The sequence below is a fragment of the Rhea americana genome, unplaced genomic scaffold (assembly GCF_003343005.1).
Source record: "Rhea americana isolate MKP2758 unplaced genomic scaffold, rheAme1 scaffold_190, whole genome shotgun sequence".
Lineage (NCBI taxonomy): Eukaryota > Metazoa > Chordata > Aves > Rheiformes > Rheidae > Rhea > Rhea americana.
Window position 1 is genome coordinate 1678935 of NW_028186039.1, and position 15415 is coordinate 1694349.

Genomic DNA, 15415 nt, shown 5'->3' on the forward strand with positions numbered 1-15415 from the left:
CTACTAAAGCATCTGCAAAGATGTACTTCTCTTTGCAGAGCCACATAGTGACAAAACAACAGTGTCTGCCTAGGCATAATAGAGCTTGGGTGAACACTTGTGTGTGTATGGTTCCTTCCACCCAACCTGAGGGAGCAGATGTTGAATAAGATCACTCCTTTTGGCCCCAGCATCTGGATGGTTTGACTTTCATTAAGATTAAAACAGTCTTGTCCTGCTCTTAATAAAAGGCTGATGGTTTATGCTGCATATTGCCTGAATCACCCCTCATCTCCCCAAAGGACTCAAAAACTTTTTTAATCAGTCTCAAGTGATTTGAAAAGAAAAGAGAGGGAGCATTGGGTTACCTGCTTCTGACCTCCTGCTTAGCTGGCTCTCGCTGCAGTCTTCCAGAGGTACTGGAAGACTCAGCCTGACAGCCCCTGTCTCACATCACTGCCTCAAAGAGCTGGAATTACAGCAATGTTGTTGGGCAGCTGAGAAGGTTTGTGAGTTGGGATGATGGTCAGGAAGAATCACAGACTGCCTGTGGTCACAGGTGTCAGGGTGACCTTGGGTTTTCTAAGATTCGATTTCTATCTCAGTGCAACAACCCAACTCCAACAACTGAACTCTCAAACTAGGCAAACCATTACCAATCTAATAATTGCAGTGATTGCAGATACATACAGCCTTCTTTGCTGATAAAAGCTCCCTGTGGAGCCTGAGGGATTCCTCTCCACACAGTGATGGGCTTTGGGTATCCTGGGTCTGTTGCTCGCTTGTCTTCATTGTATCTCCAGTACCTGTCTCCTTTGAAGAAGTAGGTTTTACCTACAGGCTCCCAGCGCAAAGCTGTGTCAATGCCTTCCCGGGGAAGACAGCTACTCAACTCCACAAGACTGTGAGGGTATCCTGGCTCTGCTGTCACTTCTTTAAAAACCCAGTATTTATCTCCTAGAGATGAAGGGGAAACAAAAACAGATGAATTTGCCTTATTAATAGATGAAATGATAAAAACATAAAATAGCCATAATGAACCATACTATGAGGAGGACTTCCACAGCTTAACTAGGGGTTATACAAAAAAGCTGCTGCTTCCTATTTATGTTAATCATCATACCTCTTGGTTTCATTTGATGGTTCTTTGTTCTTGTTTTGGCAGAGACTTTTAACAGTTGTTTCCATTCACCTTCTCTAGGCTAGACATGACCTTAAACACTTAGCCATTGGCTCTCTCAGTCATTTCTTATTTAGGCTAAGGAGTTCTARGCTATTTAATTGTTCCTTGTAGAAGGTTATTCCACATTTCCGAGCATTCTTGCTGCCTTTCTCTGAACCTTCTTTAATCTTAGTATTTTATTGAGATATGGGACCAGTACTGCACACATTATTTCATAAGAATAGGTTCAGGGGCATGGTGATGCTTTACAGCCACTCTTCCTTGCTTACAATTTGCGCTCAAATGACAGGATCATGTTCAGAAACCATCACAGTGCAAGGAGCTAACATTGGCCTCAGCATGAGGATGGACATTTTGTCTCTTTAGGAAAAGCACCACCAACAAAATTTTCCATCTCCTCAGAAAAGCCATGTGAGCAGATCATTAGCACGGAAGCTAGTGTTGCATCAAGATAATATATGTGACATGTAACTTAACAGAAGTATTCCCTCCTTAGACCAGAAGGCCCTGCCTCAAGGATGATGACTACACTCTTCCCAATATCTCCCCCAGCTCTTCTGACTAGGGTACAAACTTTTCATCCTGGCTCAGAAATGTGATCTGGGAGAGTCTTACCTCTTAAGAGGTCTAACAATCTGCCTGAACATGTTCTGTGAGACAGGCAGGACATTGGCAGCCCCTGGGAAATAGAAATTATTTTGTGGTCTCAAATGGAAGCCAACTTTGTATACAGAGATTCTCCTGGCAAGGCCAGGCCCCACTAAGCAGTATTTTAAGGACTGGCTGTCATACTGGAAAGAGAAAAGCAAAGGAGAACATTTGCATATAGATCAGTTATTACCAAGACCACCAAACACTAATCAAAAAGCAATGAGAATATGGGAGAAAAGGCTAGGCTTATTTTTAACATATGCCCTATTTAATGCATTCTTATGCAGCTCATCTTGTTTATTACAGATTTTGCTAGGGTGTTGCCATAGCAGCAACCATCTTTCCTAGTGCCCCCAGGGCAAAGAAAGTAGCCTATATGTGACTCACCTGGGATGGCCAGCAGCCACCATGCACTTCTGCATGTGGATGGATATTTCTAAGGCTGTAGGGAGTCCTAGGGTTGAACTTTTCAACCTGAAGTATGCAATGGACTTGTAAGACCCATATTGTAGCAGTCTGTGTTCTGGGAGGGTAGCTCAGCCCCTGAACATGATGGTATAAGAGCTTACTGTAAAGYTGCTGAAGGCTGTGCAGCCCCAGTGACCTGCGCAGGTCTGCAGGAACCTGCAGCTCAGCCTGCTGGTGACGAGGGTACTGGTGTAGGAAGCACATGCAAGGGGCAAGGGTGGCTCTTCTGTGCAAGGAAATGCTGGTGATGACACTTATTTGCTCTGTCTTCGATTAGAAAATCAAAGTTGGTAAGTTGATTAGTGGTTCAGGAATCTCTGGCTGCTTCAAGTGCCCCCTTGGAAAAGGAGAGGAATGCAGCTAACCTGCTTTCACAATCTGTGCCATGAAAGAAGAGTGTGATCTGAGACAGGGGTGGTAGGTTTGTAGTGAAAAATACAGTACCTTTGAAGAAAACAAATTTTCCATCAGACCTCTCATAGGCTGCATCAATCTTTGCGGGGAGGCCTTTCCAGAACTGCTCAATTTGCATGGGATAGCCCTCCTGCACACGGTTGTTGCGCAGACGCCAGAACCAGCGATCCTGAGAAAAACAGAATGGTCTTTAGACTGTTTGAGTGTTTTTATTTTGCAGTCAGATGAGACTGGGGTGGGGGGGGGTTTCATCATCAAGTATTATTAATTCCTGCCTAAGTCCCATAACCATGAAGTCCTGGTTCAGCTCCAGTCCAGCCCAGCACTGTCTCTAGTGAGGAAACGCTTCATGGTGCAGCTGGCAGACCGCTTTCCCAAAAAGGGTGAGAAGTTCACTGCTAGTGCTGTGAAAAAGGGTAGAAAGAAAAGTAGGAAAGGACAGGAAAGAGGAGCAGGGGAAAGCTTTATGAACTTATTTGTGAGTGACCTCTTCGCACGTCTTGCTACTCCAGCGTTATGCTTGGCCCAGTGCAACTGATACTCAACTATCAAATCCCAGGACAACCTTTACCATTACCTGTGGAATGAGTAAAGCACTAAATCTCCAAAGACACAAAAGCAGTTATTAAATGTCCATTTAGATACTATACAAGATTGTTAGTTAAAAAGCCATAGCGGATGCTCAGRGAAGAGTAAGAACAGGGCAAGAACATGTGATACTTCTCAAATACTATTCCAGACTTCAACTATTTCCAGTTCAGGCATTTTCTGCAACTGGCAGGGCTTGTCCATGTAGTGACCTTTAACATTTCCCTGTCCACATTCATACCCACTGGACAGAATGCAAGGAACAGGTATGTTGGGGGTGGGGCCATGGTCTTCTAGAGTCAAGGTACTCTGATGTGTAGGGTATTGAGCAAACAACCTTTCTTTCTTCTTTAGCTGTAGTTTATGAGCAAGGTTGACTCAAACTCCCTGAGAGCTTTAAGAAGGTTGAGTGCTATGAATCCTCAGTAAATGAGCGTGCTCTCTGAAGGCCAGGCTTTGGTGTATGCCATCTCTTGAACGAATGAAGCTTAACCCCCATTCTGTTACTGGCACTGCTTTCTGGCTTTATAGGAGACCCCTTTCTCATCTTGATGGCATCTGAATTCTGCTAATTCAGCTGCTTCACTTTTTGTGCACAGGCTGCTTGGGCATTTTGTTTAGTTTGTGAATCCCATTGGGCAGTGTGGTCCACTGTTTATAAATATTACAAATCCAATCTGTTTACATTTCCTGCTAACATTACTCATTTGCTAGCTTCAAGGGAACAGAGTTATTTTTAGGGACATTTCAAATCTTACTGAACTACCTTATACTTTTGTTTTTCTTTCCCAGTGGAAAGCCTCATGGTTAAATCAGAATTCTTAGTACCTTGAAAACAAACATTTCTCCTCTAAAGAGAGCCACGGTGTTGAAGTTGCCATCACAGATGTTTGGTTTTGTGCCTGGAGGAGACGGTCTATCACCCAGAGGAGGACTAGGAGGTCTTGGTTGTCTCTCATGTTTTCTTTCCGAAGTAGAATGAATTCTGCGAACAGGAAGAGTCGGTAAAGGCCTGGTTGGCTCCAGTGGCTCAACAGGTGGACCTAGAAGTGAAAAGAAATTTTTTTAGCCAGGTAGACAACTTTTTGGATTTTCTGTGCTTCTCCCTTAGGTTTTAAAAGACTACAGGCTGGATAAATAGCCATGTGAATAATTTATATATTCCTTATGCACTATTTAGACATAAGAATCCATTCCCTAGAAATGGGAAGCAGAATGAGATGCATCCACATGTGAAAGATGTTCCAAAATAGATGAGTGATAAAAACAGAAGAGGAGCCAGTTAGGTTTTTGTAGGTCTTTCCAAGGAGGCTGGAGATAAAGGAAAGAAGGAGACACACTAATTATATTCCCAACACTGCAATATAAGGGCAACTGTATGGAGAATTTAGGAATCAGGAARCAGTTACTTTATTACAGCTCTATCACTAAACTGTACTCTTGGAATAATAAGGGAACTCTAAAGTGACGCAGGACTTTGCACTCATTCAAATGATGGCACCGGCCCAAGCACAGCAGGCTGAAGAACCACTTACTTGACAATACTGCAATTCCCTGAAATTGCAAAGCAATTCCCTTTTGACCCTGACCCAGCTTAGCTCTGAGATGTGACAAGGCTGCAGAAATCTAAAGAGCTATAAAAATATATATGACTGATACTGGGAGCAGAAGTCTACTTTTAAACTGACTCAGCCATAGGAGTTTGCCGTTTTGGTAATAATAAGTGATAAAATCTGGAACAAACCGAATATAAAGAAAATCACGGTAAGATTTCCTGTTGCTTCTCTCAGAAGGTCACAAGTTAGCATGACAACAAGTTGAAGGCTACTAGAGGACAAAGATTTTGGAAAGTTTTATATTTGATGTAACTAACTGGTATTTGATTGTTTATTTACATGGATTATGGTTTCCATCTCTTTCTGAACAGGCTTTTTAAGATGCTATATGAAGAGATTGCAGGAAAACCTCCACCTATGGGCAGAATAGGGACTGACTTTCATGTTTGCTAGCGGTCTCACTGTTTAAGGCTTTCAACAGCACTACTGATGTACTTTAAACTAGCTGATGTTATTTTACACTTGCACTGGGCTAGGATCATGCTCCAAGGCAGCTAAAGGGGAGTTATCCTGTTGTGGATGATTATCTGACCATACATAGAGAAGGAATTTACTAGTAAGACTTTAGATAACCATGGAATGTAGACACCTATGGCATTAGGAGTTTCGCAGATAAACATTCTGAGCTACGGTGCCTAAAAGGATGGTTAGGTGCCCATGTCATCTTAGCTCATAAATATTACATTTTCCAAGGGTTCCTATAATGAATGAGAACTTAACAAGTTTTAGAAGTGGTTGAGGTCAGTGAAAATCATCACAGATAGTGACAAAGAAGTCATCACAGAATATCATCTCATTTAATTCTTATTAGGATTGTAACATTAAGAATATTTTCTGCAGGTTTCATGGATGGTCTGCGCAGAAGGTTTTTATTAGCAACAATTTTCATTTGCTTTTATTCCATAACTTTGATAAAAGACTTCTTTGAATATTGCTCACAGAAACCCTTTAGATGAGGATTCTCTTTTGACAATTACTCTTGGAAAGCTGTCAGCTAATTTGTCTACATTAAATACATAAAAATATTGCACTGACTTCGTATATTTTTCATCCTCTTTCATCTCAGCCATGCAGCGCCCAGTATCTTAGCAGGTCAAAAAGTTCTTTAAAATAAAATTCCCAAAGTGTGACACTGCGTATCCGTGAATTTCCAAAAACCTTATGCAACACAGCTCTCCAGACACTGCCCCTCACAGGAGCAATGGGGCTAGAGCCCTCTGTTAGCTGATCAATGAGGGTGCATCTACATTAGTGTTTCAGTTCAGATCAGGAATGTCCCTTTGAAGAGAATCTCTCAGTCATTTACACTCCTTTTGGTTGAAGCTATACTAGAAGATGCACTTCCAGAGCACATCTAATCTACTATAGCTGCAAACAGGCATTGTAGGACAAGCGTGAAGATAGTCCAAAGTAACCCCCACTCCCAAAATGCACGCAGTGTGGATGTTAAGTCCTCAGCACTCTGCTTAACACCATCTCTAAATGCTGTTGTATCTACAGATGTGCTACTATTATTCCTGGTAACAGCTGTGGATATTGTTTTGCTAGTACAGACTGCGTGAAGCGCAYGGGCTGTGTACTGCCCTCTTCTCCWATAAGCTGCACACTGGCTGCTAGTTGAAGGATGGGCACTTCTGGTTCAGGCTGGAAAGCTAGCTGAGGCATGACTGAGTTGATATCGGGAGAGGGATACGCTTTAGAGGATGGAATGGGAATAGGGAAAGAGGTCCCAGCTAGATCACATATATATATATATATATATATATACACATATATGTACACACATACAGAAAGCCTGGTTTATGCAGATGGAAAATGGGGAAGTGGGAGCATGCTGTTCAGATCCTACTTTGGCAAGTTAAAAGGGACAGAAAGCTGGAAGCCTGTAATGGCTAGCTGAACAAGTTAATTTTGAAAACCAGTAATTTAAACGCTTGATGAAGATGATATAGGGAACTCTTGCATTAAGGAAAGGCAGCTCTTGGCTGGGACCTAAGCGAGAAAACAGTCATCAGTGACATCGCACCCAGCAGCCATCTCTTCAAACAGCAGTGTGATCCTGCCATCTATAGGYTTCAAGTTGCTGTGTTTTGTAAATAAGGTTGTGCACTCTGATACTGAAGTGTCTCTGACATATGTCCTATAGGACAGGATTTGTTGCCAACACACTAACACAAGGCTCTTTTTTTCTAAATGAGATTTTTGAATGATACTGCAGAAGCACATGACAAAGCTGTAGTTACTCTTCCTCACCCGCCCCCCCCGCAAGAAGCTAACACTACTGTGCACTGACCAAATCAAGGATGTTTCTTCTGGCATAAAGAGATCAGGAAGTCTCTTTGATGGTCAGCTTAATTGATGTGGTGGATTATTTTCATAAAACAGATATTTGGTAGTTTGTACAAGATTGTCACCAGTTCCAGCACAAAGTGCATGCCTGGGCTCAAGCAATGTGTTGCAAGAGGTAGCTAGAAGCAAATTTACAAACCGGTCATAAGGAGGGCACCAAGAAGCCCCGCTGCCTTTAGACAAGGTGACCTGTGCAGCAATCTGCAATGCAAAGAGGAGCACATGCTGTAGGAGAGAACTGTCTGGTAGAGACCCAAGAAGTCGCTATGCATAATGCATATTCATACTGCTGGGAGGTAAGACACATAGTGAGAAAGGGAGCAATTGCCCAGTCTGCACTGTTCTGCTTCTCACACCCAGCAAATGGACAGAGATATTCATATCAGCAGCAATTCTGACTTATCAGAAATAACAAGCCAAAAACTTCACACCTTTAGATCAGAGGAAGGCAAGAACATAATTTTACAGAGACAGAAGACTGTATGAAATTAAAACCTTTTATCTCTTTTAAAGGAAAAAGGGGTGAGAGAGGAATATCTAAACATAATAATGATAAATGTGTCCAAAGGGTCACAAAGAAAAATTATCTGATACCAAGACGCAGCATAGGGAATACAGAATTATGATCATATACAAGAATCTAATGTAACATGAGTTATTAAAAATTCACTGAATTAAAGATAAGGTTGCTTATAGGGCATGTAATTCCAGTTTACAGAGATATTTAAAACAAAATCCAGTCTAATTTTAGATAAGTATCTCCAAATTGTTAGAACAGCTGAATTGTAAGGGAAAGGATTGAAACTGTAACAAAAAAAGAACAGGAATTAAACTGGTTAAAACTATAGAAGTACAAGAAACTGGAAAATCAGGCTATTCAGGAATGGGATATCATGGATCAGTGTATATACTTGTGACAAGTACCATGAAAGGCAGTAAGGAACAGTTTCTTACTGTCATTTCACACACTCCTAACACTTCATCAGTACAAAAATAAACACTGAATATTTGTCTTTCTCCTTTTAGGGGTTTAAGAGTATAATTTTGACATAAGAATTCTTTAGTACTGAAACCCAGTTAAGCCCTTTCCCTTCCTGCTCCCCATGCCTGTCTGTATGACATTGATGTGGTTGCCCAGAGAGACTGTGGAGTCTCCTCCTCTGGAGATATTTAAAACCTGCCTGGACATAATTCTGTGCAATATGTGCTCTAGATGACCCTGCTTGAGAAGAGGGTTGGACTAGATGATCGCCAGAGATTCCTTCTAACCTGAACAACTCTGTGATTCTGTGGTGTGCTGCATTAGTTGTACCAAAACCATTACTGAAATGATCAAGGTTAAAAATCCTCAATTTCTTAAACTCAGTTCACAGCGAACACGTGGTGGGCAACTTAGGCTTGCCAGCATGTGAAAGTGCTCTGAGGCGGTACAAGTGGGAAGCTATTAAGCCAGTTTCACTGTCAGCAAAACCTGTGTCATTTGCTAAATCATTCTGGGTAGGGCCATGTGACTAGCTCAAGTTTCCTTCTGGAAAAGCTGGTGACAGTTATCTCTTATGTACTGGCCTAGTGGTTAGAACACTTGCTCAAAATGGTAGTGAGTTTGTCTGAGTTCCTTATTGTGTTGAAAAAGGTTAAATCCATAGTTCTTTTAATGTAAGAGCATCTTCTAGTCCATGAGATGAGATGCCAGGTGGGGAGAAGGAGCAGATGCATTTCCCACCTGTCCTGTGTAAGCTGGTGACAGGGTGGCCTGTAAAGGGAGAGCCRCCGACAGCCTCGTTGGATTCTGCATTTGTCAGGGGAGCTTCATCAGCGACTCAGTTACACCAAGGGCTCAAATTCACAGGAGAGGACACAACCTGTTTAGTAGGTTATGGCCTGCTGTGTCTATGCTGCAAGACAGCACTCACATTCAACTGTCTAAGCCTTATGTGCCTGAAGTTGGCCACAGTCTTTTCTAAAGAGATGAAAGTAAAGATAGCACCCAGAAGACTGAAATAAAGGCTTTCTTGAGCCCTAACATGTCACTGAAAGAGACTACGACAAACTCGTGAAGGAGAATCAGTCATACATACCAAGGTCAGGACAGTGCGAATCAGAAAAGATTCAGGCGAACCAGAGATCTGCATGAACTGAAGCATTTGCTAGCACAGTGGGAAGAGAATACAAGTCACTGCTAACAAGGGAAGCTGGGCCACCAAGTGTATTCACTGTCTGCAAGGGCCAAAATACTTCCAGCATATTGCTCTCAAGGAGGTATCCAGCACCTACAAGCTTCCCGTACATTTTGGAGGCAACACTGCAACTTGTGTGGATATAGACCTCCAGAGCACCAAGATAACCTCCTCGTGTAAGACGTCAGCTATTAACAAGCTTGAGTACCACTAGGAGTAGCAATTAGAAACTTCCGAGGGCTGCCTCCCTGTGCTATCCAATTTTCCAGTCTGGGGCACCCACATCTACAGGCCAGAACCCCAACTCCACGCTTGCTATCTGGTACATACTCCTGCTACATGTACAATATCCTCAGGCCTAGTCCGCTCTCCTTCTGCTGTACATCCTCAGCCTCACAGACGAACACACAAATTCATCATCCTAGCTCCCCTGCACTCTTCCAAATCAGACTCCAACCCTAAGTCTTTTCTCAGCTCCATTCTTTGGAGATGCCATGGTCAGCCCAAGAAAATGTACCAAAGGTGAAGCCAAAACCTGCTGCTTCAGGCAGGGTTGTGTTATGGCAAGATAGTTGTCAGTGTTATGCTCTTGAGATGCCAGTGAGAGCAGAGCATGGAGCTGCTCCTGCTGTCATGGGCACTAGGCAGCACTGCAAGATGCTCCCTGTCACCCACATGGTCCTCTGCTCTAGTACAAGCCCAGCTGGGCACTAGAAGGACTCAAAACTGTATTTTATGGAATCCTTATTAGAGGCACCAAAGGGGAAGACATCCAAGACCACAGCACAAGACTGTGGAGAGTGTGAGGCTGAAATCAGATGAGCTGAAACTGGGATGAGTGAAGATGTTTTACTTCAGATGTCTATTAACTCATGAAGAATGCCAGATCCTGAAAATTGGGACTCCTTAAGGAAATATTCAGAACAAAGCGCACAAGGGAAGATTGCTGATATTTAGGAAAGGTTAGCACCACTTACCCACATATGCCAATGAAGCTCTTGAGACAATTAACATGCAAATGTGCAATGAAGGTACCCAGAGATATTTGAAAGAATAAAGAAAATCTGCCCTCAGGGCCTGCCAGCAGCCCAGAGCACTTCCTACAGCACCATGTGGAAAGGTGGGACTATCCTCTTACAAAAGGTGCTGCTCTTTGTCTGAGGTGGCGCTTCTTCAGCAGAGGGGAATATAACTGTAAATTGTTACAGATTGTAATAAGTCAATGCTGAGGCCACTCATGTTGCATGAGAGTGGCATGAGCTGGATATAATTTCCAGGAAAGTCGTGATTGCAAGCAGGCAGATCAGTCAGGTGACAGATACTGGTTTAACCTTCCAGTGTGCCACAGCACCATCTTGGCTCAGACAGGAGGCTCTAGCTGAATTCACAGGGCCTCAAACAGGAGGAATCTTTGCAGATAATCAAAGCACTCCCTCATCAGCTCCAATGCYGGACTCARCAGCCACAGTGCTTATACTTTACTGCCATGGAAGAAAGGAAGTGTGTGTGCAAGATGGGATCTTGTTTAGAAAGAAGATGAGACTTCGTGAAACAGAGATTTACTTAAAACTGAGTCATGAATGAAGAAAGCCAGAGAGTGTATGTATGTCCTGGCTAGGAATGAATGCTCATTCATCACCGAGTACCACGGGGTGTGGAAATAACAACAACATCTAAAAAGGAAATTCTTTTCTTTTTTTATTTTATTATTCAGCAGCACCATGGATTCCTAAGCTCACCTGGGGAAAGATGTTTAAGCAGAGCCAATCACTTTTAGCAGCAGGAACCACATGGCTATAGTAATTAACTATTACAGTTCCTGGGAGGGAACTGGAGGGATTGTGATTGAGAACTTGAAGAAAAATTCTGCAAAATGTCATGTATGATGTGCCATGTTCAAGGTTTGGCACTTGCAGCATTTGGGTTTGCTGGTGAGTACAAGGTACACAAAGCTGCAATTAAGCAGAGCTGTCGTAAAAAGGAGCTGAGAGAGAATCACGGCAAAAGCAGAACGGAGGAAAGTGGTCCCTCAGTACACTCTTCCATGGACTAGATAACAGCCYAACCCTAGTATTATGCTTTCCATGAAAGTCAGCAGACAGCAATAGACAGGGCATTGGGGAAGTGCCAGGAGCTGRGTTTCTTCTTCGCTGAGTGCTCTATGTGGTTTAACACTCTTGTCATTTAGCACAGAGGCAAAACATCTGAGGTCAGAACATGTAGCTAGTAGGTCCAGATTCATCACTGCATAGACATGGGAAATGGAGGCAAAAGGCAGCAGCCCAGGTTACACAGGGAGAAAGAATATTGAATAYAGATTGACATAGGGCAGTGGTGAAGATGAAACTGGATTATGTAGAGCTGTGGCAGCTAACCAGCAAACTTACATGTGGCCAAGGCTGGAAGGACTGGAAGCCCTTTGTCCATCAAATGGTCTAACAAAGAAAAAAAGATGCTTCAGCAACACCCAGGCCCAACATTGTGTTAGCCAGCTAAACACTTGCACAAGCCTGATTGCAGCAATGTAGATTTGAACCACCTGAAGCTAAGCTGAAAATGTAATTGTCTCCCATGCCCAGAGGATACCAGGTTATGAGGTCTAAGATTGGTACTAGCTCTTTCTATGAATATGATTTTGAGAGGAAAAAAAAAAAAAAAAGGAAGTGTTGACTGTCATTTGGCTGCCTGCTGCTGTTGGTRTGTCCTAGGTCTGCTCACGGCATCTCTCTACCTGCCTCTGCTGTTGCTGGTTTACAGCAGAGCTCACAGGAGACCAAGGCTCTTCTGCAAAGCACAGCTTGCATGGGAACTTGTGATACAAAACATAACTGTAAAATTACTTTTGTTGCCTTCATGGTTATATGGCTTCTGAGTTTGTCCCCTTTTTGGATGGCTTTGCCTGATAAATTTTGCCCAAGTCATGTTTTAATAGCACAAAGAGACACAACGGGTTACACCACAACTCAGCTACGCTGGGTCTGTTCTCTTCATTAGCTACATTTCCCATAGATTGAAAAAAAAACAGTTGATTTGGCAAGATTAATTTTTCATAAATTCTTGATTATATTTCTGCTATTTATTGACTGAATCCTTTCCTAGTGTTTGTCCAAGACTGAGCTCTGCATTCTAGTCTCGCAGGAACACTCTCATGGCTTTTTGTTTAAATTAGAGTCCATAAGCACTCTCATAATCTCATGAATTTTCAGTAATGATAAAATATTGAAATAGGCAGGGCAGAGAGCTCCCTCATTAGCTTTTTGAAATGAAATGGGACAAATCATCCAGACCTATTTTCACCATAGCCAGATGTTATCCTTAGCAAGCACTACAGAGCAAGTTCCTCTATTACTACTGGACATGAGAATATTTCATTATCTGTGCTGGATGTCAGTGTCTCCTCCTGTTCATTTCTAAACACTGGCCAGAAATCTTTACAGAGCACTACTATCCTTTCTTCATCATCCTGAATAACTCTGTCATTTCACTTAAACAAAACATTCTTCTTATGGCAGTTCACTGACAGCCATGCATCTTTCCTTCTTATATTTTGCTTCTATTCTTGCTTTTATGCATTCTAAGCCTTCTAATTTATAGAAGCTCCTGGGCATATGTGGGTAAGTGGTGCTAACCTTTCCTAAATATCAGCAATCTTCCCTTGTGCRCTTTGTTCTGAATATTTCCTTAAGGAGTCCCAATTTTCAGGATCTGGCATTCTTCATGAGTTAATAGAYATCTRAAKTAAAACATCTTYGCTCGTCTCAGTTTCAGCTCATCTGATTTCAGCCTCACACTCTCCACAGTCTTGTGCTGTGGTCTTGGATGTCTTCCCCTTTGGTGCCTCTAATAAGGATTCCATAAAATACAGTTTTGAGTCCTCCTGCCTGAAGCTGTCTCCTGTTGTTGTTATATAGCTTGCTTTTTTATTGTTTCCTTCACTTTTCCAATGAGTGAGGATGGGCTTTCAGCTAAAGGCACCTTCTTTCTCAACATAAGTTAATGCTACAGTTACAAGCATGCATATGGCAGAGGAGTACATGTTCAACACACATCCTGGGTCCAAGTGCTAAGCAGTCAGAATTTGGTCTGCAGTTAGTGGAAGGGGAAGCAGCAGCACAATCTGCCTTTCCTGAGGAAAGATGCTTGTCTTGTAACATCTGAGACATGTTTGCAGCATAACCTGTCATGAAAGCAGAATGAATAGACCCCATATTTTCCCTGTTTCCCAACATCCCTATTTTCAGAATCTCATCAGTGTAACCTGCATCCAAGACAGAAGGCTAAAGGTAGGATGTAACAGACTATCAGCAGCAGAGATGACTGTGTGAACAAAAAGACCTGCGTAAGAGATACTGGCACTCTGGTATTTATTACAGGAACTCACTACACCCACCACTGATATAACTATCAGGCTGCATCACATGCAAATCATAGTCTGTAACACTATGTTTCCAAGTAACTTTAGAAAACCAGTGAGAGCAAATCTCATGGAGAGAAAACTAAGTGAGAGGATATTGCATGGGACTGTAGGCACAGAAGCTGCTATTTGGCCTCAACCCATTCATTAGGTCTGAACCTAGTCATTCTGTGACCCCAGCCCTGGGGTCAAACCCACCCGCAGGGACTGAACCTAGCCAATTCCTCAAGAGAAGTAGGTAGGAAATCCCTAGAGCTGGAAACTCTTATTTTTTGGAGACAACTTGGTGTGACTTTGCAGACACTGTGTGGAGAAGAAGATTTTCTTCCTCTCTATCACAATCGAGGCAGAAAAATGTCAGAACGCTTTTGGGTCACAACAGATCACCTTCAGAGTGTGACTTCCACCACTGGCACTTAGCCTCCTCCCTTCATGCTTCCTCTGTCGCAGACCATCTCAATACCAAGGTGACCTGTGAAGATAACACAGAGAGAGGAGGCATTTAGGAGCCACTGTGTCGATAGTTGAGGACATAATATGACTGTACTGTCCTCCCGGCTATTGACAGAGTGTTCCCTGAATGGCACAACACCCGCCTGAAGGCATCCGGAATGGTTCTGTGTCCATTACTTTCTAGCCTCTAGCTGGACAAGCAAGCAGATCTCCAAACCTGCCAGGAGCAAAGGAAATCCTTTGTTTTAGATCAGGGGAGATAATGATCCACCTAAAAACAAAGATATTTCTTTATCTTCTTAATATTCACTCCAAGAACAAAACTGATCCAGAGTACAGGCAGGCAGTTAGGTTTTGAATAAAATATGGTTTTTTGGTCATAAAACACTGATCTGTCTACACATTTCTGCAGGGCTGTGTCAGCTTTCCAGGTATGCAGGAAGGACTCCTCAGTTCCAAAACAAAATGTATGATCAAAATGAGCCAGGGAGAGTGAGAAAAACTCACCTGACTGCTCAGCAGACTCCAGTGGAGAGAGGGCCTTGGAAATARGTCTGAGTTCATATTAAATGAGCTAGTTGCCAACGAGCCACCTCAAGGACAAGATAGAGTACATGCACAACAGCTCAGTGCTCAGGAGGGACTCATTTGTCTTGTTCACTATGTTAATTTGTCCACAGAGGTCTCTGTTCTTCTGTGATTAGACCTCAGAAGTAAAGTGAATTAGCTAATTTACAACTAGTTTGGGTATCTTTGTCACAACACCCACAGCATATCCAATAGCTGGATAGTTGAAGCCCTCATGAAGCCCACCAGATGACAGGAAGGACRTCTCAAGCCCTTCTCACAGAGGTGTTTTCTTCTGTATGAGCAACTGCTACCCAAATATTAGAGCACTTCCCTGGACCAAAGGAGTCCATGGTCTGAATCCTTGTTCTACACAAAAGGGAAGGCTTTGATGAGCTCTCTAACAACATGATTCACTTTGYGGTTGGGCATGAAAACTGTTTCCAAAATGCCTAGCCTGACTCAAACAGRAGGAGGATGAGAGTCTGGGTCTCTGCAAGACACTCAAGCTACAGTGCTCGAACTGGAGAAACTTTGTATCTGACATTTGCTCCAT

General features: G+C 42.7%; 1 protein-coding gene across 1 annotated transcript in view; it reads right to left on the reverse strand.

Annotated features, from left to right (window-relative positions):
* The window catches only part of MMP24 (matrix metallopeptidase 24), a 55964-nt gene that overhangs the window by 1650 nt on the left and 38899 nt on the right, over positions 1–15415 (reverse strand). The window contains exons 6-8 of the mRNA XM_085302673.1: positions 4112–4326; positions 2726–2864; positions 670–936 (exon numbers count right to left, since the gene is read on the reverse strand). Coding sequence (XP_085158799.1) covers positions 670–936; positions 2726–2864; positions 4112–4326 — 621 coding nt within the window. The remainder of the gene's footprint in view (positions 1–669; positions 937–2725; positions 2865–4111; positions 4327–15415) is intronic.